The sequence below is a fragment of the Pimephales promelas genome, chromosome 18 (assembly GCF_988280905.1).
Source record: "Pimephales promelas chromosome 18, fPimPro1.hap1.1, whole genome shotgun sequence".
NCBI lineage: Eukaryota > Metazoa > Chordata > Actinopteri > Cypriniformes > Leuciscidae > Pimephales > Pimephales promelas.
Window position 1 is genome coordinate 25,837,392 of NC_142786.1, and position 27,841 is coordinate 25,865,232.

Genomic DNA, 27,841 nt, shown 5'->3' on the forward strand with positions numbered 1-27,841 from the left:
TCGAGCAAACGGTCAGAGTTTTGCTCCCCGCACTCGTTAGTACGATACAATCTGATTAAATGGAAGTGCTCTCCCCCGGTCAGCAACTTTTGGATATTTGGGACATGAATAATCAGACAGTCATACGTCTAGCCTGGCCACACAAGACACACAAGCCCTTTTATATGGTTTGGCGTGATTGCAGGAACAGGTGGAAATTAGTTCTTGAAGGTGTAATTGTCTGGGTTTAGTCCATCTATCCATTTTTTGTTTTGTTTTTCTGGGATGTTTGGGAGAGCCCCAGACATTTAAACAGCTCGTTAGCTCTAAATTTGCTTTAATTCTGGTCTGTTTACGACTGGAACAGATGTGAAAATCATTCCATGTCTGCCTTCCTCGAATTAAATCACATTTATGAGTTTTGTTGCAATTAGAAATGACTGTTTCTCACCTTCTTTTGGCAGGCTTTGCCCTCTCTACCCGCACTTATAACAATGGTCCCGTATTACATCGTAACTCACTTGAGGAATCAGCATTCGGGATGTCAGACTTGTGACACTAATCATATCATGTCGTGACATTCCCGTTTCATATCTCATCCACAATGAACGACACAAATTCCTTGTTATGAGTTACAACTGAAATGGTCCACCGCCAATGTTAAAGTGTCTCCAGGCTTGTTTAGTCATTCATTTCTTTTTTGGGTGGAGGCAGAAGTGGACCTCGCCACAAGAAAAGGACAGGAAACAAAGATTTGAAGGTTGTGAGAAAATAGGAGGACAGGATGCAGATGAAAGTATAGGCGGAAGTATTGTCTTAACCCCTCCTGTCCTGTCTGACTCCAGGACTGACTTAGATTTATGCTCCTCCTCCTTCATGGTTTTGGCACATCTGGTCTCCTTCTCTCCTGGCTCCAGCCGTAGAGGAGGAACAAGTCTTATTTTGCATGTACTTACCAGTAGAGACTTTGATTGTCAGTAATGAGGCCTCGACTCATGGTTCAGTGGCAGTGTACAACTTCTTGCCTTGCCATGTTTGTTTTTCCTTCTGAAATCTGTAAGGTCTGATTAATCAAATGGGGGGTCTGCTGCCATTAGCCCTGCTGTTATCTGAAGTTTGAGACATTGTCTTAATATTGTGTTTGAAGTTAAAATACTTGTTGGTTTGGTCATAGCTTAATTAATATGCAGGCCACACACTGCTATATTAGATGTCAGTTATGTCTCTGGTAATAGATTACAGAGACTTTTCATTAAATGTTTTACCTATTCCTCTTGTAACACCGGTGTTGTGTGATACTCCACCTGACCAGCAGAGGACAGTAGGGAGTTTTGTCTTTCTGCTTTGAAGGACAAAGAAGACATCTTCATACTTTTTCAAACTTAACCTGTACAAACGCAAGCATCTTCTGACGTTCTGGTACAAGTGCTCATCAAAGTGCACATCGATTGTTGTTTCTTCTGTTGTTTTATGTAGTTTTTCATCTTATTTCCTTATTTGTTGTCTTCTGTGAGCATTGCCACCTAGTAGACCCACCAGTTCAGTCTATTCAAGGCACATGCACAGATGTGCATTTAAAGTCCCCGTGAACCGGAAGTTGCAAACGAGTTTTCTCCAGTGTTGTGACGTATTTCGGAGAGAAACGGAATACTAAATGAGGCAAAATAGTGGGCGTGGCTTTTTTTTCTAACTAGCACCTGATTGGATCTAGAAAAATGAGTGTTTCATTCTGAAATGGAGGATGACGCAAGTTTACACACACTGTCAATCAATGCTCGCTCGGCGCTCGCAAACACACAGCAGCTATCATTTGGAGGGGCATGGTTATGAATGTTTAGGAGACACCCAAACCGTAAAGCCTACGTCATCGGGCAAGGTCCTCCAATGCAGAGGGGAGGGGCATTTGCAAACTTTGATTAAAGATTACAAAGCCAAAAAAATTTTTTGTGTGGATTGACTTGCATGTATGAATTGTTCGCCACAAAACGATCAATTTAGGCAAACAAAGTAAGTATGGTCAATTTTGATTTCATAGGGACTTTAAAATTTTTAGAAAGAAATCTCTTATGCTCAGCTGTGTTTATTTGGTCAAAATACATGAAATGCAGGAAATATTGTAACAGCAAAGTTGTAAAATATTATTTAAATCAATTATTTTTATATATTTCAAAATTGAATCCTGTGATTCCAAAAATGTGCTGTAATTTTGTCCCATAAACTACATTTATTTAACTCAACGGAATTTTTTTTACTATTTTAAAAAGGAGGAGGGGCTGCTCGATATCTCCCACCCTGTCTTCCTGTTTCAGTGGAAATTACGCCAACACATTGAATAACGCTGCGCGTTTCGATGCACTTCAGTGGGCCTTTAATTAGGGATGCACCGAAATAAAATTTTTTGGCTAATACCGATTATTCGTTGTAACGATATATTGGCTTCCAAGTTTTTATATAATGTTTGAGAGCCTGATTACAAAAACAAAAGTCTCACCATTAAAATCCATGTCCCAATCACACAATTATAACGATGTTCTCATTATAATTTTATATGACAGACTTGTGTTGCACTTAACTAGCCTAGATATTCCTTTTTTTGAAGTGATTTCAATTATATGTCAAACAGTTCAAAACCATCACGACGAACAGTGCGCCGTGATAACAATCTATTATTTACCGGATTTAATATATCAGCCAATTTTTTTTTATCGGCAACATTTAAATGAACATATATCGTCCGATACCAATATGGTGGCTGATATAATGTACATCCCTACCTTTTATTTCATATCAGTACAGACCTCTTTGAATGCAGTGGACCTCTAAAACAAGCCATTGTGATCATCAGTACTCCTCTAGAGATTCCCTCTGTGAAAGCCTAAACAGTGTAAACGCTACATTTCTTACCATTTCATGGTTCATTTTCATGCTGCAATGCTGGCTGGGCCACCTTGCCATCATTCAAAGTTATTGCCCACAATTGTTGCGCCCTCCCAAGTGGACCGTTAAAGATTAAGATCCCAACATCTTCCCTTTTCCAGCGAAGATGTTTCCACATTTTACATCTCCCCATTGCATCTCTGTTCCGCCTGTCATCATAACAATATTCAGTAAATAACCAAAATGGCAAAGTGCTTTCTATGATCCCTGAATGTTTCTCATTCCCTGTCCTCCTCTTCATCTCTCGTGCACCCCCCTCTCCACACACACACACCATCCTATGTTTTACCGTCTCTCTTGCTTTAACTCTAGACTGTCTCTGTCCCTCTGTGTGAGAATGATGGTGGTAAGATTTCATTCCTTTAGCTGTTTACACAAAGCTTTTACAGGGCTTTAAGAGTCAGGGTGAGGCCAGGGCTAGGCGTGTTGCCTTACACAACGTGCGCTTTGGACAATACAGAGCTTAATCTTCTGAGGGGGGCTGGACTGGGATCGGGGATCTCAGGACCAGTCAAGGGAATCCCTAGGACGAACCAATGTGATGTATTGGTGTCACAATAGGTCAAAATAGCTAAAGCCTTTTGAGGAAATTGCACAATTGTAGTAGTCAGTCAGTGAAGAAACCTGGCATTGATATGGCAAGTTCTTGTAAGCTACTGTAAATGGGAGTCAGAACAACAATTAAAGAGCTGGAACAGTAACGTCTGGTGTGGGATACTGGGCTCTCTGGGGATCTGTATTTGTTCCACTTTCGAGGTCCAACTGGCAGTTGGACTTTTGTTCCTGTAACAAACCCACTGTTTTTTCAATTGCATCTATTTAATCTCAACTGGAGGTCCTGTGAAAGGGTGAGGTTTAAGAGCAGAGAGGGAATGAAAACCTCACCTCCAGGAAATGGAGTAGAGAGCACATTTTCCAGAAGCTTGGGGAAATGAGATGTTGATCCCACACCGTGGCTCGAAGTTTCCTCTTACGCCCGTTCCGGACAAAATTGTCAATGATCAGATTCCCAAAATGGAATATTGACCATTCACAACATGTTTAAATGAAGTTTTGGCACATATGGATGACTAAACCCTTCTGCAGGAAACACTAAAAGGCACGCTTTTAACAAAATATGTTTGACATGGACGTCCTACAGTAAGTTCTTTTGATCACTCTTTATGTGTGCATGGAGGTGAGAGCGAAGTATAATTCATACCAAATGCTCACGCACAGAGTCCCACCCCCTCACACACACACACACACTCACTTTGAGAAATGGAGCTCACAGTCTGGTGCAATAATCCTTCATACATTAGTTTCTGTCAGATGGGTGTGGTGGAAGATGTCAGTCAAGTGTGTATGAACCCTTGTGAGCTGCTCATTGTTAACTCACTCTCAGTAGAGGTCTGCTTCTCTTAAAATACCACGTCCTGGGGTCGGTTGGTCTGTCTGTCTATCTCTATAAATCATCTTTTTATAATTTATTTTTGGCCTTTTTGCCTTCATTTGGATAGTATAGCTGGAGAGAGGACAGGAAGTGAAGTGGAAATGAGAGGGGTCGGGAAGGAAAGGGACCACAAACCGGGACTCGCCATCGGCTCTGACAAATTTTTTGAATTCTAGGCTATACATCTTAATTTGAGCTTCTGGAGTAAATATATTTATCCATGAATGGACGAACATTATGTTGTTGCTTATACTTTTAGTGTTTCTCCAAGGTTTTTTCCAGTACAGTGTTGCATGTTGACCTGAAAAATGTGCTTTTGGACTCCAGAAAGTAATGGTTGAGGAGTAAGATGTGTCAACGTCCTGCATTTGTAGTTTCCCATTTATTTTTCTCTCTTAGAATGATGGAAGAGGCTTCAGAACAGTGTATCCCCACCTCAGACAGTGGCTTTGGCTTGCGACGCTAATATAGCTGGCCTTTCATCCCTGTGTCAGAGGAGCAGACCTGTCTCACTGTGTGAGATCCTGCTGTCTGCCACAGAACACCACAGCTTTTCATCCCCTTGAGGGGGTTTGACAAAGATTTCCTGGCTCTTATTAAATTATAATCCCCAAACTCTCTCACCCTTCACTCTCATCACAGAGCCTAAATCTTTTTCTCTACCATCCAGACTGTGAAAATACAGTGGAGGATTTCCATGTGTCTTGGATACCCTTCGTACAGTGATTTTAAGTAGTCATTTAGCAGATGTTTTTATCCATCCCCTTTGAGCAAATCTAGGATTTAGGGAATAGTTCAATCAAAAATTCGGTTACACTTTATTTCGATAGTCACTTTAGACATTCTACTAACTATAAGTAACTTTTCAACTACAAAGTGTCATTAGAGTATTAGTAGGCTGTAGTAGACTGTCAGTAGACTGTTAGGGTTAGGTGTTAGGGTTCAGGTTAGGAGAACAAGTTGACTTGTAGTTGCTAAGTTACTTACAGTCAGCTCAATGTCTGTTGGGGGACCAACAAAATAAAGTGTTAGCAGATATTAAGCTAACAGTCTACTAATACTCTAATGATAGTTAGTTGACATGTTGCGGCCAAGTTACTAATACTAAGTTGAATGTCTAAAGTGGACTATCAAAATAAAGTGTTACCAAAAATTATTCATGTTTTCATGTCTTTCATACCCTATATAGCTGTCTTTAGGGCTTTTCACATTTTAAATAGTTAACCCTTGGTCATTCTAAACCCCCGGTTAACAGTTAATCCTGGGTATTCATAAACTGCTGTTTTACACTGCACATTCCCAAAGTCCTTTGCAGTGTTGGTGTTTCTGAATGGACAAACACAGCACGTGACCGGTTTACATAAACACTCTAGCATTGCACGTCCTCATATTACACATTTTTTACACAACTTTTCAAACTATAAAGGTGAGAATGATGGTCTCTTCTTCGCTCAAATTGACGCATTTTTCATCGGCATTTGATATTTTTCCTATCATACGCAGAATGACTGTTTATCGCATGTTGTTTCCGTGACTGCCTAAAGCACGTAAATATAAGGTATGCAATTGGTTGTTGGTTGCTACTATAAGTACAGTATCTATTTGTAACGTTCTAACACTGCATCGTTTCACACTGCAGTGCGGAGTTAACACTGCAAAAGTGTTCCTAACCAGAGCAGGGTTTTATAACCGCGGGTAAACCCCGCTTCTAATTTACGAGTGTGAAACGCTCCTTTAACCAGCGTTAAAAGCAGGTTTAAGAACGATGATAAGCCGGGGTTAAGTGTAGGGTGAAAAGCCAGTTTGTTTCTCCAAAATACTTTGTAGATATTTATAGCAGATTGTCCAAGCTGCCATTTTTCATACAATGAAAGTAAATGATAAACATATGTCATCACAAAATGTAAAATTAACATCGGTAACGCTTCCTTTTACAGTACAGTACTTACAGTTTACTTACAGTGTACTTACCTAAAGTACTGGCTAACATAAGGTAAGTACGTGGAACAGGGGTAGGTTTAGGGGTAGGTTCAGGGTTAGTACTAGTTATTATACTACTAGTTATTATGTATTATTTTAGTTATTATTTTAGTTACTAAAATAAGTACATAACTGGACTGTAAAAGGAAGTGTTACCTCAACATCATGCTTTGAAACCATGTGTATTATGAAAAAGCTCTATATAATTTATTTCACTTAACCTGACCACAGTTTTCAGGCAACATTTACTACATCAAATTTAGTCTCTTCCTCACACAAAGACATTCAATGACTTTTGAGCTTGACAGTCCTTGGTCCTTATTGACTTTCATTGTATTTTATGTTGTGAGATTACAGAGTGAACATCGTATGCCTTTGAGATCCACTGAAGAAAGTCATACGGCGAAGGAGAGTAAATGATGACAGAACTTTTCTTTTTGGTGGTCTTGCACAATGGCATGGTGATTAATCATTCCACTTCACAGAAACGTTTTTGCTAACTATGCCACACCATCCCTAATAAGCATGACAGATATCTGCAGTGGGTGGCGATGGAGGTGCTCAGAACAACAGTCACTTTTCTGTTTTGCTGTGGACAGCAAGCAGACTGTGTTGGCCAGCACCAACACAAGCCATGTTAGTTTAGCTAGAATTTTAACGATGTGTCAGCAATGGATCAGAATTTCATAATAGAAATTAACATGCAAGTCACTCGCTTTCCTTCTGGAAGTGATTCTCACTTGCGACCAAGTCTGATTTTTTTTTTTTTTTTCCAGCTCTAGAGAACAGTGAACCTTTGGATTAAGTGTGATTTCCCTGGTGGACGCCAATTATTTGGTACTCCATAAGTTCACACCCTGTATAGCTAAAACAAGTCTAAATCCATGTAGCCATTGGCCTGGGTTCCAGAAACTTGTAATTGTGCCTATTTGTACAGAGGAAAGCTTATCCTTTGTGACTGGATGATGTGAATGAAAAATATTTGGATGATCTGAGGGAAGGGCAAGATTTAAGTAGAGTACTCATTTATCATTCTCAGTGCACACTGGAGTGGGACTGTTCCTCGTTCTGTAGAAATCCCGAAGTAATTTTAGCCTGACAAAATCCTGGGGCCCCACATTCACATCAGACATAGGTATGTACATGTTATGCATCCAAGGAGTTCACCTACACATGTAGGTCTAGCTCCACTGACGGGTACCACCCACATGGAGGAGTAGAGCGGGCCATTCGTCATCCAGGCACAGGCTGCAAAGACAAAACACAGCCAGCTGATGACTGCTCTTTGAACGCTCTGTCCCAGCTGCTACTACCCACTTCAGTGTTCTTTGTTGATCCTGGGACAACATTTTGATTAACCAATCAGATTTGAGCGACACGTTTGCAGTTTATGCCAAGTTTAGGCTCAATCCCAGGGTTGGGTGCTTCTACATCAGTGTTATTCATTTCATTTCCCTCTGATTTTAGGAATACTTTATGGGTAATATGTTGGTTGGCAAAATCACGGTGACCTTCAAACCTGTATGACCTTTTTAATTCTGTGAAACACAAAAATATTGGAAGTATTTTTAGTTTAGCTTAGTTTAGTTTAGTAAAAATCACCTCCAGTGAGTTGTTAACTGCTTCAAATGGATTGAGTTCTCAAGAACCAGATCAGTCCAATTCATTCGAACAAATCATTAAGACTGGTAGCCTATTTTACACTAAGGTCTCATTTGTTGACATTAATCTATTAACTAACATGAACTAACAATGAGCAATACATTTGTTACAGTATTTATTCATATTTGTTCATGTTAGGTAATAAAAACAGTTGTTCATTGTTTGTTCATGTTAGGTCAGTCATTTGACTTATGTAAAAAAATACAACTTTGATGTTAATAATGTATTAGTAAATGCTAAAATTAACATTAACTACGAGTAATAAATGCTGTAGAAGTATTATTCATTCTTAGTTCAAGATAACTAAAGTAGCTATGTTAAACCTGCAGTCTGTAGTTTTTCCTCTTTGTCGCCATCTCTGTTCGAAATCTGCAATTGCAGTTATTTGCATAATTATCAACTTTACATGGGTTGTGGCTCGGCATGGCACAGCATGAATGAAAAGAAGAATACAATTGAAGTTAATGGCTACCGTCAATTGTCTGGTACCAACAACTTGAGCGTGAGTAAGTGATGACAATATTTTCATTTTTGGGTGAACTATCTCTTTAAATTACTTGTTTCATTGTTGTTGTTTTTTGTGTTTTCTTTTTATGTAATATAAATTGTGTGATATTTGTTTAAAAGAGGTATAAAAAGAATTTTACATTATATTATATTATATTTTTAAACCTCAAACTTGTGCGTCTCTTATGGAAGTTTCTAGTTTCTTTTAAAAAAAGACCTTAATTTCTCAACTTTATTTCTCAGAATCGAGTTTATATCAAGCAATTTGGAGTTTATAACTTGCAATTGCAAGTTTATAATCACAATTCTGGTGAAAATGCATCAGAATTATGAGATGTAAACATGCAATTGCAAAAAAACAATCACAGATTCAATTACCTTTTGTGTTTTTTTTTTTTACTCCTTGGCTGAAACAAGCTTCTAGTCTCTTGTGTGCACAAATTTCTCTCTCATAGAATTTTATTTTAGGGTGTTTAGATATTTATAACCGTAAACAAGAAAAAAAATGTAATTAAGAAAATGATTTTGTAGCAAAAAAGAAAGATAAGTAGAGAGAAAGAGACTGCCAGCTCGACCTCAAGAAAGACATATAATGGAAAGAGGAGAGAGAGAAAAGGAAAGGGAGAGAGAAAGTGAGAAAGAAAAAGTGGTAAGGGGAAAAACAGAGACTGTTGACAGAGCAGGTGAGGAAGGATGTGGGGATCAGATTGTGTCTGTGTCTGCGGAGAGAGGAGGGCAGTCAGACTCAGACACACTCAACAGGAACACAGCCAGAGCACAGGTCATGCCAGTCAATCAAACTGTGCTCCTGCTTGGATTATTACTTACAATATATTTTTATCGTTGGAGTGGCTGTTGAATATATATATATATTTTATTTTCATTTGTATATTATTTGCCTACTCATAATCAAGATATTAAATGACACTTTATCTTTTTTTTCCCCCATCTTTTTTTTTCTATTTTTTCCCCCCATCATGCCTGTTTGAAACTTAGCAAACTGGCAGCTCCAGTAATGATGTAAAGATTTATTTTGAACTCTATCATAGAAACTAGCATTCATAAACCTTAATTAATAATCAATTAAAAGTCATTTATACCTGTATGATATTGGATACGCTGTACCCACATTGGACCATATGTATTGGACCAAAAAAAAAAAAAAATATATATATATATATATATATATATATATATATTTTTTTTTTCATAGCTGTTAATTCAGAAATAGTGCTTTCTGTGAGAAAAGGCAACACAGGGACGTCCAGACCATACTAATCTGATTTTAAATGATCAGCTGTTTCTCAGTTTACGCATATACACACATTCAGCACCCTCATTTTATTTATCAAGTATTTGTTCATACATTTATGCTCTAAGAAAACTGTCCCTCCAGGCCAGGCATCAGTTCTGATTACAGTGCCTTGAAATATCTTTTTCACTTTCATGTGGAATAGGAAAGAATGTGAGCATTTTCCTGTAAGCTAAGCATTTTTTAAGCTAACACCTGGATTGTATTTGCAGCTGTCTTAATCAGATATTTCTCCACAATTAACAAAACAAAGTGACTCTCACTCTCTCTCCACAGCCATTTTTCTGTCTCTTAAAGTGTTCAGTATGCTCAACTCAGATGCCCTGCTTTGTTTTCCATTATACAGAATAGTTTAATTCATGAAGATGAGGTGAAAAAATATCAATGCATCTTACTCAACAGGCCAATGTGCGGCGGAGAAAAAGTGAGGGGCATTAGATTGTTTACACACTTAAACTCATCGACCCTCCACAGGCCCCTAAAGTGATGTTCTCAGCCAGTTAGTCTAAGGGCTTTGTTCACAAACCAAAACGTATTTGATTGAGTTCTGTTAGACTAAATAAAATTATGAAGACACAAAATGAAAAATACTCTGAGCTGTTCTAACCAAACACAGTAAAGCGGAGCCCTATCTCCTCATAAGAATAAAGGCAAAATATCTGACGACTAATCTTAAATTCTTAATTTTGAATGCAAATGACAAAAGGGTCTTTTTGTTCCAGATGGTGTAGTTACGGTATCTACCAGCAGGGGATTCTTGGGTCTAACATGCACTGTAAAAAAATATTGTTGGTTTAACTTAAAAAAATGAAGTAACCTGTTTGCCTTAAAATGTTATATTCATTGAAATGGAAAAATTGAGTTAATACGATGAAGGAGATCAATTTAATCACCAGAAACACAAAATATTATTTTTTCTGAACTTCATAAATTATTTAAGTTGATTTGACAAAAGAAAAACAGTTGCGTTTATCAAATCATGAAAAAAAATTTTACAGTGTGGGCAACCTAGTCTTATTGGAGAAATGTGCCTCTACTTAGGCTATATGTTTGCAAAACGCCAAAAATGTACCTGTAAATACAATTTACTAAAGTTTCCAAGTGAAGTGAACACTAGAGGCTGTAAAAATCTAATTTTTTTTTCATACAAATTGTTTCACCAAATGTGTTTTATCTCACGTTTGCTTTTGCTAACATTATCAGTTCGGTTTAGCATCGGGTTTAGTGTAGGTGGTACACTAACCGGATATTTGATTTCCAAACTATACGAAAATTTTATGAAATAAATCATTGCCACATTCACATTTATTGGTTTTGAATGAAACTGAACGCTTTTAACTGTGCATGCCACTTGGGCATTGTCAAAGACAGACACATCTAGCTAGCTAGCTAGGTAAAGAAGACAGGCTTGTCACTCTCTTTTCTTATTTTTTAAGTAGCAGACATCACTTTTTTGTCATTATTTGCTACAAATTTGGTAGTTTTATTCGTTTTTAGAAACTAATTATTATTGAAGGATCTCTTGATATAGTGTCATCTTGTTATTAGTAGCTTGTAGTTTAGCTAAGTAATTTATTAGCTGTAGCATAGCAAGCTGCTAGTGTTTCCCATTAAAATCTAGTAGATATGACAGTCTTGTATGCACTAAATTTACACGACATTCAGAGTAACTACAAGTTTTTTTTGTTTGTTTTTGCGTATAATGCTTTAGCAGTCCCTTGTTTATCTTGCTAATAAAGCTTTATTCTGAAAAGAATGAGTGATTTAAAGTGTAAAATGAAGAAGGAATTGTAGAACAATATATGTTCATTATGGTCTCAGATGAGACACGCCAGTGGCTAATTTCTAATTAAACCCAAACAGAAAGTAATAACCTAGGAGCACCTGTGCTAATGGTCCAGCTGGTGTAAGCTAAACACTTACTTCTTGTGTATTCTGCATGTGTGTGTCTGAGAAGGCATGTGCCAAAAAACACATTGCTGTATTCCCGAGACTGCGAAAGGTATGTGCATCATTCGCACAGCCAAGAAGTCGAGACAGCTAAGATGAACAGTGTCTGTTATTTACAGTGTCTAAGAGAACATTTCCTCAGGGGCACGATAGAGGGAGCTTCATCTGAACTACCTGAGAAAAACATGTTCCCACAGTATCCACAAACCCCATTTAAAGTGGTTAACGGTAGAAGTTCGGCTCTTGAATTCACTGTTTATCTGTCACATTTAACCCGACAGGAGCGTCGGCTTTAGGGCCACTGCGTGACATCTATGGGGCCCTAGGGCAGGCTGGAGGCCCCACTGATGGAAAAAAGGAAAAGGGGCAAAAAACAAAACAGCAGCTTAAGTCACACCTCAGCAGGACCCTGACAGCATTAAATAGATGATTTATAGACCGATTCTGTTAAATGTTGTCACAGAGGGGGGACGGCTGCATATTACCCGTCTGCTTCTGAGACTTGCTCTGTAGGTCAGCGTGTCTGAGAAATGCTCTCTGAGAGCCAATTTAGCCAAACCGCTCCATTTTAATATCCACACTGGGCTAAGGTCACGGTGGTCGCTAATATGCCATGCAATCAGAGAAAGTAAATGTACAGGGTGTTGAAAATGAGCACGGCGTTCCTAAAAGTTTGTGCAGCGCTGTATAGTTACTAGGGTAGCCGATTACATAGTTTATATAGGGGGAAAAAAGAGCGATATATGATTGGCAGACGAGGAGGCCGTTGCGGGTTAAGCACCGTTCGGCCCCTCCTGAGATTTAACTCATGGTGAAAAGTTGATTTATGGAATAAAACTCTCAGACCCAATTTCCGCCCTTCTCACTGACTCCATAAGCATGGTGCCTTTCAAACAGACATGTGGCTGTACTGTGCAAACACAAACGCTCTCCCGCATGCCACACACAGACACACTTTCATTTACATTCATAAAACACTAAAACACTGTGGCCTGGTTTTACAGGGTTTAGATTACTGGTGTGCATCTTGAGACAAAATAATGTCATTTTGTTATTTGTGCAAATTTTTGTTAGTTATAAAAGCACAAACGTGCATTTTAATCTGGGATTAGGTTTAAACTTTGTATGCGAAACTGGAAGTGTGTGTTGGTTTGAGACCCAATGTCATAAATGCATAAAAAATGCGATTAAGGATCATTACTGGTGTGCATCTTGAGACAAAATAATGACATATTTTATTATTTGTGCAAATTGTTGTTAGTTTCTTTTAACAGTACAGACATGCATTTTAATCTGGGATTAGGTTTAAGACTTGTATGTGAAACTGGAAGTGTGTGTTGGTTTGAGACCCAATGTCATAAATGCATAAAAAAAAAATGTGATTTATATATTCTTGCAATTTTCACATTATAATGGCACATGAACTTCACTGCTTTTTATTATTTGAAAACGTATAAATATTTGAAAACAAATTCATATTAATAGCGGTTAATTAGTCGGCTAGTCACACATATATGACATTGATTTAATTACTTTAAATTACATAACTTTAATTACTTTAAATTACATAATTTAATTACATAACTATTTTATGATTCCAAGCCCAGTACACTCTCAGAAAAAAGGTACAAAAGCTGTCACTGGGGCTGTACCTTTTCAAAAGGTAAACTTTTGTCCCTTTTAAGTGTTAATATGTACATTTTAGGTGCTGATATGTACATTTTAGGTGCTAATATGTACATGTAGGTACTAATATGTACATTTTAGGTGCTAAGTACATTTTAGGTGATAATATGTCCATTTCAGGAGCTAATATGTACATTTCAGGAGCTAATATGTACATTTTAGGTGCTAATATGTACATTTTAGGTGCTCATATGTACACTAGGTACTAATATGTACATTTTAGGTACTAATATGTACATTTTAGGTGCTAATATGTCCATTTCAGGAGCTAATATGTCCATTTTAGGTGCTAATATGTCCATTTTAGGTGCTAATATGTACCACTAAGGTACCAATATGCAGCCTTTGGGTACAAAAGTGTACCTTTTGAAAACAGTGACAGCTTTTGTACCTTTTTTTCTGTGAGTGTATATATTTAAGTTTCGGGGCTGAGAAAGAATATTATACGAAACATTGTTGCTGATATCTTTCAAATGCAAATTAAGTGCTCGAGCGCAGCGCAGCAACAAAAATCAAAATTATGAATGTGGCTGAAACAGAAAGGTCTAAACATTTGAATCATTTATTAGTAATTAATACTTTAATAACCCACTTTATATTGTTACAATGTCGGTAGTATATGTAATGAACAGTGTTTAATCATTCTCTGTGTTACCTGGACTGATAAATTCAAGTTTATTTCTCAGCAAAAGTTAGAGCTCCAGGGAAAACATGGAAAGAGAGATCTGTTTAAGGTGATGAATAGTGGGAATAGCTTCCCTTTGAGCCGTTTACTTGTGGCTCACTCAGTTTTGGTGTCTTGGTTACCACCTGAGCTGCCATGTTGTTTTTAGAGATTACTGCCAGTAGGTTTTGGCCCCTGCAGTGTTTTGCCTAATTCTCTGCCAGCATGCAGTAAGCGTAAGTGGTATAGCGAAAAGTAATGCTTTGTGTTTTTCATATTTTCCTGTTTTCACACAAGGACAGGTCTTTCTGATTGAGTTTCACAGGACTGATTAGAGGTGAATTACATGGATATGCTTTTAAAGCTCATTTTTGGTCTGGTTGAATGATTCTTCAATGTTATTTTTTGATTTGGAGGCCGACTCACTATGGGAAAGCCATAAAATGTGTAATGTCTGGGACAAATGATTCCTTATTTCTCTTTCTGCTCTTAAAAAAAATATCTGTTTTAAACTTCGTAAGCTGTAACCGTAAATTCGAATGTGCAACTGTCTTTATAGATCTGTTTTAGATAAACCATCACTACCTTTTGCCAAATTTCTACCCCTTCTCTTTCATATGGTTTTACCTTTAATGCTTGAGACTGGCTTTAGGTATTCAGAAGCAACTTATTTTTTGTGTTATAGACATTTGGCAGTCGCCCATTGTTATGTGCATATCTATGTTTTAGACCTCAGCTGTGCGCTGTAAACACAGAGAGTGCGCATGCATGGCTGAGCGCTTGGCCAGACGGATTGCGTGAGACTTTTTTACTGCGTCTGCAGTGCTTTTAAAAAAAAAAAAAAACATTAGATAAACAGATTGTACCGGCCTGTGGAACAGGGGTAATGTCTGATTCTGATCGTTTTGAGTGTTAAGACGCCTGCTCAGAGCGAGGCACATTGTTAAGGACGTCTAAATTATCCTTCCCACAATACCACAACCCCCAAGAAAGGCTCAGCCATCTGCCCCCCTACCACCACCAACGACAGCCAACTATTCAACAACTAACCATGTTGGCTGTGTACCACCAATGCTCTCAGTCGCTTTATGTTTGTCTGACTCGCTCTTTCTTACTCTTGGCCTCCCTGCTTATGTGACTTTGACTTGTGATCATGTTTTTCCTGGAGAGGGAAACGGCTACATGTGAGAACTAGGAGGAAGCAAGTTTTTTAGCGAGCAGAAATACAGATGCTCACACAGACGTGACTAATTACCCAGGCTCACTCATGGTTTTTGGGACTGCACATCCTTACGCGGCAGTAAAATAAGATGGCAACCGCAGCGCTGCACGGCTCTCTCGGTGGCAAAAAAGCATAACACTACGCTATACACTGTAGGAGGGATTCAAGGCCGGAGCAAAGCCCCAAATTGTCCTGCCGGAGCCCAGAGCAGAAATTCCAGTAAGAATAACAATGAAGAACGAAAATCGAAAATGATAAAAGAGGGAAACGCCATTGAACCACAGTGAATTAGGCAAAGCAAACAGGCGCAGAGTGCCCTGTTTGGAGTCTTGCTGATTGGGAAAACACAGCGAGTCTGACCGTGTCTGGCTTTTTTCTCATCTCTCTGGCCAGCGAGTGCAGGAGCTGTAGTTGGACTAGGTTCCCTGCAGATGTGGTTTAACATGGATGGACATGTGCTCTGCCATACTTTTCTTTTTTGATTTCCACGGATGCAACACAGGCACAAACTAATGGCGCTTTTCCACTACACAGTACCAGCTCAACTTGACTCGACTCGCCTTTGTTTGGTTTTCCACTGTGTAAAAGTTGTACCTGTTCCTGCTTTCGGGTATTTTTTTTTTTTTGTATCACCTCCGGCGAGGTTCTGAGCGAGCTGAGCCGATAATAAAATGTGACGTGAAAACAATGCCGACTGCTGATTGGTCAGAGAGAATCGTCACCATTCACTGCGTCATCATTGCACGTGCCAGATGGAGTATCAAGAATAACCCCGCCATTTTTAAATAGTTTGGGCAGAGATAGTTACCAGAGCCCGTCTAACGGAGAGCCTTGGCACTTCCTATTAGCCCTATTGTGCATCACCTTGGTTGCAGTTCCATTACAATTCCACTGGAGGTGATCGCGGGAGAGAGCAGAATGAATGGGAGTCTATGGGGCTAAACGGCTATATGTGTCTCTTTCACCTGCTTGTCGTTAAATCAAAATAGATTTTATTGTTGATTCCGCAAGTTCAATATAGATTATAGGCCAAAAGTCGAATGAACGAGTACTTATGTCCTTTTGATTTCTTACAGGTTAGGCTGTTGTTGGCTGGAACATGCTAGAATTCTGCTATTGTGTGACGTCATCACAGTTTTGAACGGATTTTTAGAACAGATAAGTGAACTTAAAAATGCAATTCTCCCTTATCTCTCCCTTTTGAATGCAACTTTCAAATCACTTGACAAAAAATTACATCCTGAGAAAAGTGGATTTTGGGGGTGAAACCCCATTGATTCCCATTCATTCTGCACTCGACCGCGAGCGCCCCCGCATGGACAGAGACGCGTTACTGCAGCCAGTCCAGAACCCGGAAGTAACCAGTGCCAATTCTCTTTAATTAGACATTCTCTGTAGTTACTAAACTTACTACTATTATTATGGTAACTCGGAAGAATACGCCGTGCGCCGTGGTCAAACGAGGGGATGCAGACTTTCCTTTGTTTGGTTGCCGAAGAGCGGATCCTGCGAGAGCTTGATAGGGCAACAAGGAACGAAAGGCGTCGCTATGACAACCGGGTACTATTTGTGGCGGTACTGTCTGCAATGGAAAACGAAGTCGAGTCGATTGAGTCGAGCTGGTACTGGTAATGGAAAAGCGCCATAAATGTTGTTAACTTTCCACTTGCATTATGCCTTTGTCGGTCAGCACAGGCATTACTAGTATCTGTCTTAGACAATTTTCACAATGCACAACTTTAGTCTCCCTCCCTTTATTGATTGAATGATTGATTGAATAGATGCACATTTTTACAACAGTTCGTTATGATAGATATTCAACATCAAATTAGCCTAAAAGCGTCCCCTAAGGTGGGATTTTGGCCTGTCCAGCCTCAGAGGTCCTGACCTTCTTCACAGTGTCAAACAATCACAATTATAACTTTGTTTCTGTTTAATTAAGAATATTTTAATAATACTTTGACATAATTTGCTGAATTGATGTTTAATTCATTGTATTTTTCCCTATGAGGGAAAAAAACACTTATATATGTATTATTGAAAATGTAAAAATGCAGCAAGTTTTCTGTAAGGGTTGTGTTTAGGGGTAGCGTTAGGGTTATGGAAAGCAAATGTATGTATGTGTGTGTGTGTGTGTGTTCAAATTAGGAAATAAATAACTGAAAAGTTACACAAATTAATGTTTTAAGCTTAAAATTATTCATTTTTATTTATTCATTCATTTATTTACATATCCAACACTACTAACCCTTCCAAAATGTGTAATCCCTTATAAAATAAATGCTTTATGTAACATTTGGACTGAAGCTTAAGCACCTTCTTTCACTTGTTGACCATTTGTTGAAAAGAAAAATACTTTTAAAGGAGTTTTAGACATGATTTTGTACCCTATTAATGGAAAGGCCCTCAAATGTGTCCAGCCTTTGAGATGATTCTTGCAGGAGCCTCTTACTGTTCCAGTTGTGGAAATGTTTTATATTTGAGAAAGGGGCACCATTAACCTTTGGTTTGAGTTTAAAGAGTCTCTTGCTGAGCTGTGGCACTGTGGAGAAAGTTGAGCTGACCTGTAAGTCTCATGCTTGCAGATGCAGTCGGGCTGACTAGTGAGTTTCTGTGTTCAAACCTGCGGTTACGAGAGAGAGAGTTCAGCTGTCACAGCACATTGAAATAGGAAGTGAGGTAGGTTATGAATGTGTCTTGGCTTGGCCAGGTCCACTGAGAACGGCAAACCAAAACCTGTGAACTGTGAAGGCCATGGATAGGATGTCGATGTGCTTTTGGACAGAATTTAAGATCAGCAGACTTTAAGCTCTGTCCCATGTTAGGCAGTCTTGGGTAAAAAAAGTGAAAGATTGGTTGATCTTTCAATCAATAAACTATCTGCCACATCATAAATATGTCTGAGATTATGGATTATTTAGATAAATAGTCTAAATAGGAATATGTATTATTAATAGTATAATATTAAATAGTAGTGTTATGTTGTAATACTTTCTATTTGAAACAACCCAATAAATGCATTAAACTTTTATCATAACTTAAAAAAAATAAATGATTGTTTTTTTTTTCATTAATTCGATTTCTTCTAAAAACATCTTAAAAACTAAATCTTATTCGTAACTTAAGTTAGAAAATATGAAGAAAATATCATTTAACAATTGTATGTATTTATTTTATTCATTTTAACCTGTATGATTTCCTTTCTTCTGTGATAATCAGGATATTTCACTTTAATAAACAACTGTTTTCCACTGTGGAACACAAAATAAGATAATTGGAATGATAGTTTTAACAGTTTTTGCCCATGTGATGACAGTCCAATGCAACACTGGACCCCATTGACTCATTTTACAGTGAAAAAAAAAATATGTTGCAGAGAAGAAAGGAAGTCATTTGGAATGATATTCTTTTTTTTTCCTGTCAATGATGACAGATTTTCAGGTTGGAGGGGACCTATCCCTTTAAAAATGTTTCATGAATTACCTCCGCTCCAAATCTCAAACCGTGTCAAGCACTCGGTTTGTGAATGCAGGAACATACAGCAGACAGACCGAAGTAATCTGACATCCACAATATCCCCACTGTTAAACCCCAACTTGATGCCATCAGCACCCTCTTCTCCCAGCCAGTCTCGCCCACGCACCTGATCAAATCTGTGTAAATATAAATATTTGGTGCGAGTAACATGAGGATGAAATTATCATTCCTTCCTGCAGTAAATTAAAGCAAACAGCTGCAGCTGTCTCAGGGAATGACTGGTTAAACAAACGCTGAGGTACTGAGACCTACCTAGGCTTTGGCATCCGTATCCTCATCGCCCAGGCGTAACTTGTATGGGGTCAGTAACTCTACCCAGTGACCCGTCCGACAGACAGATGTGTAGGAAGATCCTCCTGGCTCTTATTGTAAGCATCTCCGCGGGCTCTCGAGTGAGCCCATACCTGGCTGCTTGTGTAAACCCCAAAACTGAACCCAAAGATTGTGTGATTTTTTTTTTTATTATTTTTTTTTATTTTTATTTTTCACAAAGTATTGAAACAAGGCCTTAAATAACATTTCACTTCTAAGGTTTTACATGATGGGCTTTACTTGTGCTTTTTTTTTTTGTTGTTTTGGACTGGTGTACTTTCATGAACTTTCATGTGCTATGTCCCGTGCCAGGCATCACTGATCAGGCTAGCGCATTTATGTATGCCACTGTCACTCAGTATTACAACAACTAGCATTAATGCTGACTGGCGAAGCACTTTGAAATCCAATCGAGCACATTGGTAAAGCCAACATAAACGGGAGCGTGAAGAGAAAATAAATGCTCAATAAGGTATCCAAAAATGAGTAATGGAGTAAAGAACATGGAGTAAAGAACTCTTTCTGAGAGGGGATGAAAACATTATGCAATGTGTAAAGGCCCGATACTCACAGTGTTATTTTTTGTTCTTCGCTTAGGGGGGAAAAGAAGTTCAAAATACAGTACATGAGCATTGGTAAAATTTAAGTCAACACCCTTACACTGCCCATGCTGCGGCCTTTCCTCTCAATAACTAAATAACACACAACAAAAATGAGCGGTGAGAAAGCAGCCGTTAAAAAAGCATCTGATCAAAAAAAGCTCTACAATTCTGCAATTATTTATAGCACTTTGTACACTGTAAACCCTAATGGTCAAAATTATTAATTGGTTTGAGTAGGACAAACTTAGTTCAGTCAAATTAATTTTTATGAGTATTTAGCATTTTCTTTTTCTTTCAAGTCCACAGAACTGATATGTTTTAAGTAAACTGAACTGTTTCATTATTTTGAGTTTTATGAAATTATTTATTTTAATTTAGACGAACTTAAGTTTAACTGAAATGGCTGGGATACTATTTCCCAGCATGCTTTGCCGATGGCACTCGGAAGAGTGTGTGTAAATGCTAAAATTAAGAGCAATATAATGTTGTTTTTTTTGTGTAAGATTAATTTTAAGTGTGAGATTTAGTGATTAATGTTTTGTTATGCTAATTTTTTTGGGAAATAGGCTCATTTTACAACTCCCCCAGAGTTAAACAGTTGAGTTTTACCGTTTTCAGATGTATTCAGCCGATTTTTTTGATATTTAGAAGAATATCAGTAAACCGACAGTTTCTGGTCTCATTGACTTCCATAGTATATTTTTTTCCTACTATGGAAGTCAATGAGACCAGAAACGGTTTGGTTACTGATATTCTTCTAAATATCAGAAAATCAGCTGAATGGATTCGAAAACGGTAAAACTCAACTGTTTAACTCTGGGGGAGTGGTAAAATGTTCCTATTTGCCAAAAAAGTAGAGAATCCTTTTAAAGCACACCTACCTGTGTGCCTACCAAAATCAATGATCTGTCTTTCTTTCTTTGCAGTTTGGAAGCCCTTGATCTGAGAGGCCGATGACAATGCTGACAGTGCTGTGTGTCCTGCTTACTCTGGGGAATCATGTCCTGGGTGGAGGTTACGCCCCCTTGCCTCAGATGAAATACGTGCAGCCCATGATGAAAGGGCCTGTTGGGCCACCCTTCAGAGAAGGCAAGGGCCAGTATCTTGGTAAGTGTTGTTAAGTCTCCCCATCCACCCATTTATTCATTTAATGTATCGGAATAAGACAGTGGGAAAAAAAATAATAATAAAAAAGCATGAACATGCCTAAAAATATGTGTGCCTTCAACTGCACCACATATCTTATTTTTATATAAGATTAGTTCTGGTCTGACAGCCCTGAGACTTATTACTATTTGTATCACTCAGCGTGAATGTGTTAGTTCTGGACAGACTGTCAGTCTGTGCATGTGTGGGAATTTTTCGGTGACTTTTTGTGCAGGTTACATGATTACACCAGCAGGTGGCACTAGCCACTCGTACTAGTACACTAGGTGTACACCAGCAAGTGTCTTTATGGGTGACTTCAATTATTCATTAGACTGATTTCTGATTTATTCAGGAACTAAACAAGTGACTGTATTTATGATTCATTTAAAAACAATGACTCATAAACACTTGTTTCATTCTTGAATGAATTTGTCTGGTTTTCAGGGGGTTATTGAATAAGACCTTTGCATCGAAATAGCATTTAATTAAAATCTGCTTGAACAGTTTAGTGTATTCCCTTTTTTAGGCAGATTCTTCAGACAGAATAGAGTCGGGGAGCCAGAAGTTTGTCAGACTGAGAGAATTGGAGATGAACAATGAGAGGGAACAAGAGCGGTTTGACGTTCACTGACTCTCTGATATACAAGAGGGCATTGTGAGTGTGTCAGAGGAAGAGAAAGAGGGACAGAGTGGGGTGAAGTCACCTCCCTTCAGAGCAGTATATCACAGGTCCATATAGTCTAAACCTGAAGGGATCAAAGGGTGTGTCAAAACAGTGTCAGAAACAAGTAAGAAAGCCTTGGGCTGATGAGAAATCCAGAGGAGATGTCGCATGAAAGCTCTTTGTTGTGATTTGCTAAAGTCACAGGTAAAGGAGGATGAATACAGGAACGAAAAGAGTACTGAGTAAGATAGTTGTGTAAGGTCCTGAAGTGCCAAGATGGGATGTGACTGGTTTACCTGCTTCTAATTGTTCAGGTCTTTGGGAGAATTTACACAAAGAGGAACATTCAGTGATCTTTTACTCACCCTCATGTTGTTTGGAACACAAAATAAGAAATTTTGAAGAATGTGTCTTTCTTGGCCTGTATGTGGTATACTGATAATGATTGCATGATTTTGGCCTTATTGGAATTATTGATTCTCTTAGCATATGGTAACTTTTTTTTATTAGTTTAAAAAGTCCATTTTGTGTGTCTGTATGTGTATTTGATTTATGTAGTGCAAGGTACATTTTTTTTTATAGTTTTTCTTTAGAAAGTACCAATGTGTAGCATGGTATTTGGACATGTATCATCGTAACACAGTTCTATTCAATTACTTAAATGCTTTTGCACTGCATCAAGAAACATGTAATGAAAACTGCCATTAATGTACTTAAAGTTTGGAGAATTAAAACTAACTATCATGATCATAGGACTCAAGAAACCTCGAAAGAAAAGCTGTGTGCTCACTGCCATCTAGTGGACAGTGGAAGACATGCACTAATGGTCTGAAAGTTTTTTGGTTTTTTTTAGGAAGAACGAGTTTGTTTGAGAAGTGCATATATTGATAAGTCATATATTACTTAATGCTTATCCTGTAACCTAATGCAATTTTTCATATTAAAAAATGTTTTAATAAAACATGATCTGGGTGTATAGATAACTAATAGAAAATAAAAAGGGTGTAATTGTTGAGTTAAAGAACATAATGTCTGAGAAGTGAATTTAATTTACAGAACAAGCAAAATAATGTATACTCATGTAAAATGTAGTGTAAAAATGTTAATCATTCCTCTTAGCCTAGGCCTATGCTATAAATGATGGTACCACTTGAGGGCGCTTCATAATTAGAAAACACCTTTCTAATACAGATAAGGATATACCCCCCCCCCCCTCCCTCCACCCCCTCCCCTCCTCTCTCTCTATTTATCTATCTATCTATCTCTCCCCTCTCTATCTCTCTCTCTTTCTCTCTCTCTCTCTCTCGCTCTTTTGAAAAATGTTTTCTCTCTCTCTTTTTTTTTTTTTTTTTTTTTTTTGAAGAATTGAGTCACTTTGACCTTTGCATATGTCAGGAGTCCTCACTGTAATATTAGTGAAATGGACAATTTTACAGGCTAAATATAATGTACTGTTAAGTGTACATTAAAACTCATTTTTTATAAAACATTTGTAGAGAACTGAAGGGAATGTATCTACTGTGTTTTCCTGACTTGCATAGTTTGATGGTTCTTTGTCCAAACATGGCTGGCAAAAATCGTCACTGCAGATCCCTTGCTGAAATTCCAGTGAGGTCAAATCCTGTTGAGAAGTTTGTCCTTGTCCTTTGTTTATGTTTTGTCCATAAACACATTCATTTTTCCTGTAGGCCTTCATTGCATACCTGCGTAGCTGCCATTTAGAGGACACTTGAGCATGATGTGGAGTAAAACACAATGCATATTTGTAGTTCTACTAGTGCTTTAGGGTTCCCTCCAGACAATAATTAATGTGATGGTTTAGAGTCATTAACAATAAATTCTCACATTGACAAACTCTTTTTCTAGGATTGTAGGTGTGAAGTTTAATCATGGTCCCTAATTTTTGTTTTCTTCATTTTATTGCAGAGTTTCCACCCATGATCGAAGTAAAAGGAGAACCAGGTCCTCAAGGGAAACCAGGACCAAGGGGACAACCTGGGCCTCCTGGATTACCAGGGAAACCAGGTATAGGAAAACCAGGTCTCAATGGTCAGACAGGTCCTCAAGGCCCTTCAGGATTCCCTGGGATTGGAAAACCAGGACTACCAGGTTTACCAGGAAAATTAGGACCTAAAGGACTTCCAGGACTCAATGGCGAGGTTGGGCCTCGTGGAGAGCCAGGTTCACGGGGACTTCAAGGTCAGCCAGGACCACCTGGGCCAGCAGGTCTGTCGTTGAATGGTAAACCAGGTTTACCTGGGACTAGAGGCCTGCCAGGGTCAAGAGGTGAAATGGGGCCTAAAGGTGGACGTGGTAGTCCTGGTGAACCAGGACTTAAAGGGGAAAATGGCAATGGAAAGCCGGGTCCAATAGGTCCCAGGGGACCCACTGGTCTTCAAGGACCTCCAGGAGCTCCAGGTATCCCTGGGTTGGGTAAACCGGGGATTGATGGGCTGCCCGGGCCTGAGGGGCCAAAAGGAGATAAAGGAGCTACAGGAGATCATGGTGTCCCAGGGGAAGCGGGTCCCTCTGGGTTACAAGGGCCACCGGGGGCACCTGGTTTGGGAAAACCTGGACTTGATGGTGTTCCAGGTATTCCAGGCTCGATGGGCCCAAAAGGTGAAACTGGCCCCAGAGGAACTCCTGGCTTTCCTGGACCCCCTGGCTATGGTAAACCAGGGCTTTTAGGACAAAAAGGAGACAGAGGGCCTAGTGGATTACAAGGAGCCCCTGGTGACAAAGGAGAACCTGGGATGGAAGGTCTTCCAGGAGATATAGGGCAAACTGGACAGCCAGGCCTTCCAGGTCCACAAGGTCCTTTGGGTCTTCCAGGGAAACATGGGATGCCTGGTCTAAAGGGAGAACTTGGCCCACAAGGACCTCCAGGCTTGCCGGGGCTTAGAGGCGATCAGGGTCCCAGTGGGCTCTCAGGAAAGCCTGGCTTCCCAGGGGATAAGGGCCCTCCTGGTCTCAACGGGGCCACAGGCAAACCTGGACCTAAAGGTGAATCGGGTCACATCGGCCTGCCGGGTAATCCTGGTTTGATTGGGGGACCAGGTCCAAAAGGTGAGAATGGGTTTCCAGGCCCCCCTGGGCAACGTGGCAATTCAGGGATTCCTGGACTCCCAGGCCCCACTGGTCATATGGGACCTCAGGGTGTTCCAGGGTTGAAAGGTGAACAAGGTCCACCAGGGCCCCAAGGAATTGGAAAACCTGGAGAGAAGGGGATGTCTGGTCCACAGGGACCTCCAGGAAAGCCTGGCTCCCCTGGACTTACCGGTATGCAGGGCCCTCCGGGTCCACCTGGACCTCCTGGCCCCCCCAGCCCCTCTAACGGTGATCAGTTAGCAGTTCAAGGGCCAACTATTTTAGGAGAATCGATTTCAAAGCCAAATGGTGAGAAGCCGCATTATGGTAAGGCCGAGCTCTCTGCCTCCGTGGCTCCTGCTTTTACCGCCATTTTGACAACACCATTTCCACCATCTGGAATGCCAATCAAATTCGACAGGACTCTGTACAACGGGCAAAATGCTTACAACCCTGCCACAGGCATCTTCACAAGCCTACTGCCTGGAGTCTACTATTTTTCTTATCATGTACATGTAAAGGGAACCAGCCTGTGGGTGGCACTGTATAAAAACAATGTGCCAGCTACATACACCTATGATGAATACAAAAAGGGCTATATGGACCAGGCTTCAGGTAGTGCGGTGCTGGAGCTGAAGGAGAATGACCAGGTTTGGGTGCAAATGCCCTCTGACCAAGCAAACGGGCTCTACTCCACTGAGTACATCCATTCGTCCTTCTCAGGGTTCCTCCTGTGCCCCACATAACGGTCCGTCTCAGCGGAGAATTGCTTGCTCGAGGTGCCCTGCAGCAACATCTGTAATAACAGCAAATAGATGACAAGAAAGACTTACTGAACGACGGAAAGGCTGAGTTTCCAAGCAGAGGAAGGAGAATTCATGCTGTCTCTGTTTTAACCCTCTCTTTCAAATGTCTGATTTGATCATTGTTTTACTTTCAAGTGTTGTTATTTCCTGCCTATATGATAATTTTATTATAACTGTTATGCTATTTTTGTTGATGTTGATGATATAATGGTGTTATTTTATTGATGTTGTAGTTGATGTTGTGTATCGCAATCAGACTATTAAGTACTTTGCAATGTGTAGGTAACCATTTAAAGACTTACCCGTGTGACTGCACACATTGCCAAATGTTCTGACTCCCATTGATCTCCATCACGTTGACTCTGGGGTTGTATGTTCCCCTAGTTGCAGTCAAATTCACCTATATCTTTTCCTTAATATAACACAGGCTACTTGATTTGTGCCACATTGCAGATTTTCGAATGCAGACATTCTATACAACATTGTTATTGTATTTGTATGTTTAAATACATTCGTAATTTAAAGAATAATCCTCAGTTCCATATTGTTTGTTTTTTTTTCTTTTAAATGCCAGACAGGTAATTATCTATCTGCTTTAGTCATTAGGTATATACAGTATGTTTTGTTTGATTTACTGTTAAAGCAAAAAATATGTGCTAATATCTCTGTTTCTGCGACAACTATGTTGTGTTTGAGAGTCTTTGAGAAGACAATTACTTGATTTACTGAGTTCATTGCTCAAAACATGCCACGTTTGAATCAGTAGCGGTCATGAAGGCCTCAAGAGGACAGCTGAATGACAGTGCCTGCATTACAAGAAAACAAAACCAAAACAAATGGAATTTCTGTGACACTAATTTCATACTTTAAGAATCATGACATGTCAAAGCTAATACATAATGTATAGCTTCTCATCAAAATCTTAGGATAGCCTACATTGGTGAGTAAGGGACTACTAATAGATTGAGAGTATGAAAATATAATTCTGACTTTTTTTTGTTGTTGTAATAAATCAATTCTCCACCACAAATCCAAACTACTGCGTTGTGTGCTCTAAAGGTTTTACATTCTGTGACTCTTTTTCTCATTGCTGCTTTTACAATGACACATTTGACTGATTGTTTTGTATCACATTCATTTTCCCATTGGACTGATTGTCTTGTAATGTCGCAATCATGACTGACTCTAACATGAGTTAATGCATGCCCTAAGATGATACATTTATAAAGTTGCATGATTTGGATACATCACACTGTGATAGCACTGCTCCTGTGGTGTTTATGAAAGGTTACAAACAAAGAAATTGTTTCTTGCACATTTACTGAAGTGACCCTCTTGAAAGAAAAATTCTCTTGCTTCTGTTTGTTTGACCAATATGTAGGATGATGAAACCTGAAACAGACTAAAGGAGTGTCTGTCTACTTAAACACACCCAGTCACTGAACTTGTCCTTTCCATACACGGTTACATGACATTTGTTTCTTCAAATGGAAATGATTCACTTTGGAATGATATTTTGGCACCAGATCTTTCCTATTTCAGCATGTATTTGATGACCTTTTTATTGTACAGTATATTAACACTGTGACCATTATTTTCTATGATGAGTGTATATTGTTTGTGTGCAATGGATTGAAGATTTAAAACCTTTGTTGTGCTGGAATATCTCCAATCTGCTTAGACTATGTGGCTTACTTTTGTCGTTCAAAGCAAACTAGGAAAAAAGCCTTGATTCTGTTCCACGGGATATTTGTTCATATCAATCAAATTAAAAGAAACAACCAATCCCATTTGCACATGAACTTAATGAAGGCATATTTATACATTTGTGATAGATGTCCAAGCACCGAAACCGTGAACGTACAAATAACCTTATATTGAACAGCATCGAGGAGTTTGTAATACACACTACCATTGTTTTTCTTTCTTTTATAATGTATCTATCAATCTATAGGATTTTTTGTCTAATTGCATTCACTTTATGCAATCCATTTTGGGTATTAAATGCACTCTTTGATTGAACATATTTTGTCAGCTCTTACAAAATCTACAAGTACTTGACAGTACAGATGCAACATCAATAAAGACTTTCTTGATCAAGGGTGTTTTTTTTTTCTTTTTCTCCCTAATAAGACCAACAGAACTTAGTAAGATGGGATGTTGACAAGTCCAATTCGGATATTTTATCTCATAAGTTCAGTTCATATACTATACAATTTAATCAGAACATTCGGTATGTTCAAAAACATCCTTGAAGCTGTTCTGCTTCAGACATCATCTAAAGAAAATGTATGACCAACACTAGGGGGAGTTTACTTCCATTCCAGTGTCGTTTACAAGGATCACCTGTGGT

At 38.9% G+C, this 27,841-nt stretch overlaps 1 protein-coding gene across 2 annotated transcripts in view; it reads left to right on the forward strand.

The window, feature by feature from the left end:
* The window catches only part of col8a2 (collagen, type VIII, alpha 2), a 129,792-nt gene extending 102,204 nt beyond the window's left edge, over nt 1-27,588 (forward strand). For both annotated transcript variants that reach the window (XM_089123237.1, XM_039680639.2), the window contains 2 exons: nt 20,709-20,889; nt 23,522-27,588. In XM_089123237.1, the coding sequence (XP_088979363.1) occupies nt 20,736-20,889; nt 23,522-25,428 (2,061 nt within the window). In that variant the 5' untranslated portion in view covers nt 20,709-20,735 and the 3' untranslated portion in view covers nt 25,429-27,588. The remainder of the gene's footprint in view (nt 1-20,708; nt 20,890-23,521) is intronic.
* The last annotated feature ends 253 nt before the right edge of the window (nt 27,589-27,841 follow it).